General features: G+C 38.5%; 1 protein-coding gene across 2 annotated transcripts; it reads right to left on the bottom strand.

The window, feature by feature from the left end:
• Positions 1 to 3,401: 3,401 nt before the first annotated feature.
• Positions 3,402 to 4,421, bottom strand: LOC110568878 (immunoglobulin-binding protein 1-like). 2 transcript variants are annotated; one of them, XM_064377811.1, is made up of 2 exons: positions 3,940 to 4,421; positions 3,402 to 3,663 (listed from the first exon to the last, which is right to left on the bottom strand). In XM_064377811.1, the coding sequence occupies exons 1-2, from the start codon at positions 4,419 to 4,421 to the stop codon at positions 3,402 to 3,404; spliced, it is 744 nt and encodes a 247-aa protein (XP_064233881.1). The 2 variants fall into 2 exon arrangements, with proteins under 2 accessions (XP_064233881.1, XP_064233880.1); XM_064377810.1 differs by having other exon boundaries at positions 3,402 to 4,421.
• Positions 4,422 to 4,699: the final 278 nt, after the last annotated feature.

The following is a 4,699-nucleotide window of genomic DNA, read 5'->3' as shown; positions in this document are numbered from 1 at the left end:
TCAATAAACCTTTAGCTAGACTGAGAAAAAAAGACAGAGTAAATAAAATCAGAAACAAAAAAGGGGATATACCAACTGAGAACACAGAAATACAAAGAATCATTAAAGACTATTACAGACAACTATACACCAACAAATGGAAAACCATAGAAAGAATAAAGTCCTGGACACATACAGTCTACCAAGATTAAACCATGAAGAAGTAGAAAATGTCAACAAACCAATGATGAGTGCAACAGAATCAAAGCTATAATAAAAAGTCTCCCACCAAAGTAAAGTCCAAGACCTAATGGCTTCACTGCTGAATTCTACCAAACATTTAAAGAAGAACAGCCGGGCGTGGTGGCTCATGCCTGTAATCCCAGCACTTTGGGAGGCCGAGGCGGGTGGATCACGAGGTCATGAGATCGAGACCATCCTGGTCAACATGGTGAAACCCCGTCTCTACTAAAAATACAAAAATTAGCTGGGTGTGGTGGCGCCCGCCTGTAATCCCAGCTACTCAGGAGGCTGAGGCAGGAGAATTGCCTGAACCCAGGAGGCGAAGGTTGCGGTGAGCCGAGATCGCACCATTGCACTCCAGCCTGGGTAACAAGAGTGAAACTCCGTCTCAAAAAAAAAAAAAAAAAAAGAAGAAGAACAATGACAAATTCTACCCAAACTCTTTTTAAAAACTGAAGAGGAGGAAGTTCTTCCAAAATCATTCTACCAGGCCAATATCACCCTGATACCAAAACCAGACCAGGACACACAACAACAACAAAAAGCTACAGGCAAATATAGCTAATTACCATAGATGCAAAAATCCACAACAAAATACTATCTAACTGAATTCAACAACACATTGAAAAGCTCATTTACCATGATCAAGTGGGATTCATGCCAGAGATGCAAGGATGGTTCAACATCAAAATTTGTGGTTTGTATCACAAATCAACAAATGTGATACATCACACTGACAGAAAAAGGATAAAAACCGTATGATATCAACAGATGCTAAAAAAAATAGAGTTTAACACCCCTTTATGATGAAAACCTTCAACATACTGGGTATGGAAGAAACATACCTCAAAATAATAAAGGCCATATATGACAAACCCGCAGTCAAAGTCATATTGAATGGGGAAAAATTGAAAACCTTTTCTCTAAGATCTGGAACATGACAAAAATGCCCACTTTTATCCAACACAATACTGGAAATTCTGACCAGAGCAATTAGACAAGAGAAAGAAATAAAGGGCATTCAGAATTGTAAAGGAAGAAGTCAAATTAGCTTCATACATAGACAACATGGTCTTATACTTAGGAAAACATAAAGACTCCACCAAAAAACTCTTAGAACTGATAAATGAATTCAGTAAAATGCAGGATACAAAATCAACAAATAAAAGTGGTAGCATTTATACACACCAACAGTGAACAATCTGAAAAAGAAATCAAGAAAGCAATCCCATACAAGAGCTACAAAGAATATAAAATACCTAGGAATCAGTTTAACAAAAGATGTGAAAGATCAATATAAGAAAAACTGTAAAACACTGATGAAAGAAGTTAAACAGGATATCAAAAATTGGCAGAATATTCCATGCTCATGGATTAGAAGAATTAATCATGTTAAAATGACAATTCTATCCAAAGAAATGTATGAATTTAGTGCAATCCCTATCAAGATAACAATTACATTTTTCATAGAAATAAAAATCAAATCCTAAAATTTATATGGGACCACAATAGACACCAAATAGCCAAAGCAATCCTGAGCAAAAAGAACAAAGCTAGAGGCATCATACTACCTGACTTCAAAATATACAACAAAGCTACAGTATCCAAATCAGCATGGTACTGGCATTAAAAACAGATACATAGACCAACCAATGAAATAGAATAGAGAACCAAGAAACAAATTCGCACGTTTGCAGCCAACTAATTTTTGACAAAGTCACCAAGAACATATAGTAGGGATAGGACACTTTCCTCAATAAATAGTGCTGAGAAAACTGGATATTCACATGCAGAAGACTAAAACTAGACCCCTATCTCTCACTATACACAAAACTCAAGTCAAAATGGATTAAACACTTAACTCTAAGACCAAAAACTTTAAAACTATTAGAAGAAGACATTGGGTAAATACTCCAGGACATTGGTCTGGTCAAGCATTTTTTGTGTAAGACCTCAAAAGTACAAGCAAAATAAAGGGAAAATAGGCAAATGGGATTACGTCAAGCTAAAAACTTCTGCACAGCAAAGGAAACCATCAACAAAGTGAACAGACAATCCATAAAATGTGAGAAAATATTTACAAACTATTCATCTGACAAGGGATTAATAACCAGAATATACAAGGAGCTCAAACCATTTAATAACAAAAAAATGAAATAATCCAACTTAAAAATGGGCAAAATATCTGAACAGATATTTCCTAAAATATGGCCAATAGGTAAATGAAAACATATTCAACATCGCTAATCATCAGATAAATACAAATCAAAACCACAATGAGATATCAACTTACCCAGTTAGAATGACTTTTATCAAAAAGACAGGGAATAGCAGATCCTTGTGAGGATGTGGATAAAGGGGGACCCTTGAACAATGTTGGTGGAAATACAAACTAGTACAGCCACTATGGAAAATAGTATGGAGGTGCCTAAGAAAAAAAAAACCAAACAACAAAAAAAACCCACTAAACTAAAAATAGAACTACCACATGATCCAGCAAATCCGCTACTGGGTATACATATGAAAGAAAGGAGATCAATATATCAGAGAAACAGCTGCACTCCCATGTTCATTTGCAGCACTATTCACAATAGCCAAGACAGAGAACCAATGTAAGTGTCCATCAATGGATGAATGGATAAAGAAAATGTACTATATATACAAAATGAAATATTATTCATCCATAAAAAAGAATGAAGTCCTGCTGTTTGCAGCAACAGGGGTAGAACTGAAGGTTATATTGGTAAGTGAAATAAGCCAAGCACAGAAAGACAAATATTGCATGTTCTCCCTCATATGTGGGAGCTAAAAAAAAAAGTAGATCTTTTTTTTTTTTTTTCTGCACAGGCTCATGTAATAGAGGGGACTTTTATTTTTTCAGAGAATTCAGACAGCCATTGATTATACAGAGCCATTTCTCAGCACTCTTTTCTTTCTACTTAAGAAATTAGAATACAACATGATGAGGATGATGATGCCAGAACAAGACTGCTGGTTCACATCACCTAGGATACAAATACACACTTAATCACTTGACACTTTATTGAACGCAAAGCAAGATTTAGCATCTTTGCCTTTGTTGTACATAGCTGAAGCAGGAGCCCAGGGAGGGGAGGACTGTATGATTTTTCTTGGCAGGGGAGGTGTGCACCCTGCAGTCCTTTGGTGTTGTGGGAAAATCAGCCCATGTCCTGTCGGTTGCCATAGCCCCTAGGATGGGTGTCCTTCCAGTCATCCCACTCCCGAGCTCTGTACAATGTTTGTTCATCATCGTCTTCCTCCTTTTTTTCTTGATTTTCCTGTTGCTGAGCTGCTTTTCTGAATTCTTCTGGTGTTTCCTTGGCTATTCCCTGATCTGGTAATGCTCCATATTTCCGATGTTGCTCATACCAGTCACTCACCGTCATAGTTGCCAGACTTGGATAACCAGCTCCAAATACTTTGGCTTGGGCCATGTTCCGAGTGAGAATGAAGGGTTTCATTGGAGGCCTCTCCAGGTGAGATGCCTTAGAAGTTGATGCCTCTCTTGAAGAGTCTCTTTCTCTCAGGATCGTTATTTCCTGGTCAATGCTCTCAATCTCTTCTAAGCTGATATCAATCCACCTCTGAAGGTGAAGAAGATAATATTCACGAACACGCTCATCATCTGCTTGACCACTTTCCACAGCAGATTTCATTGTAGACAACCTATGCTCCAACTCCTTCTTCTGCTTGTATCTCTCTATTTTAGCCTGTCTTTGAGATGCCATAGCAACGAGGCTAGGATAAGCCATGGAGGAATCAGCAGTGTGATTTTCAGCTGAGTTGTCCTTAGTTTTGGGCAGCTCAAACTCTGCCACATGATGGCAACGGCACTCAGTTAAGTAGTTTATAAAGTGTTCTCGAGCCCGCTGCAAATGATCTAGACGCTTGCTGGGGTTGACTTGTTTCATGGTGAGGGCTCCTTGAAATGCTGGCACCAACAGATACTTCAGGTCAGTGGAAGCAATCTCTTCCAAATCTTCATTTCGGCTGAACAAGTCGAGCTGCTTTAACATTTCGGCAGCCTTCTCAAGGAGGTCCAGGCCCTGGAACACCTTCTCCTGGACTATCCGGGAACCAGCGGGTTCAGTCGCTACTTCTACTTCATCTAGCAGCTGTTTGCTGGTTTTGAATAGCTCTGGGAGCCGCGGCAGCAGTAACTCGTCTTCAGCGGCCATCTTGAGGAGGGAGCAAAAGTAGATCTTATAAAGCTAGAGTAGCCTGGTGGTTACCAGAGGCTGGAAAGAGTACTGGGGGGAGGAGGATGAAGAGAGGTTGATTAATGGATACAAATATACACTTAGAAGAAATATAACTTGGCATTCTGTAAGTCAGTAAGATGACTATATTAACAATAACATTAATTGTTCATACATTTCAAAATAGCTAGAGGAGAATAAAAAAGTGTAAAGAAAAGATAAAGATATAAGGTGATGGATGTAAGGCTGGTTGCGTA

This window comes from Aotus nancymaae, unplaced genomic scaffold, assembly GCF_030222135.1.
Source record: "Aotus nancymaae isolate 86718 unplaced genomic scaffold, 86718_ANA_hifiasm-v0.15.2.pri h1tg000017l, whole genome shotgun sequence".
In the NCBI taxonomy this organism is placed as follows: domain Eukaryota; kingdom Metazoa; phylum Chordata; class Mammalia; order Primates; family Aotidae; genus Aotus; species Aotus nancymaae.
Note: the sequence above shows the minus strand (reverse complement) of the source record. Positions and strands in the feature narration are given on the sequence as shown.

Excerpts from the sequence above, each read along its gene's own strand:
- LOC110568878 (XM_064377810.1), bottom strand. The coding sequence starts at position 4,421 with ATGGCCGCTGAAGACGAGTTACTGCTGCCGCGGCTCCCAGAGCTATTC.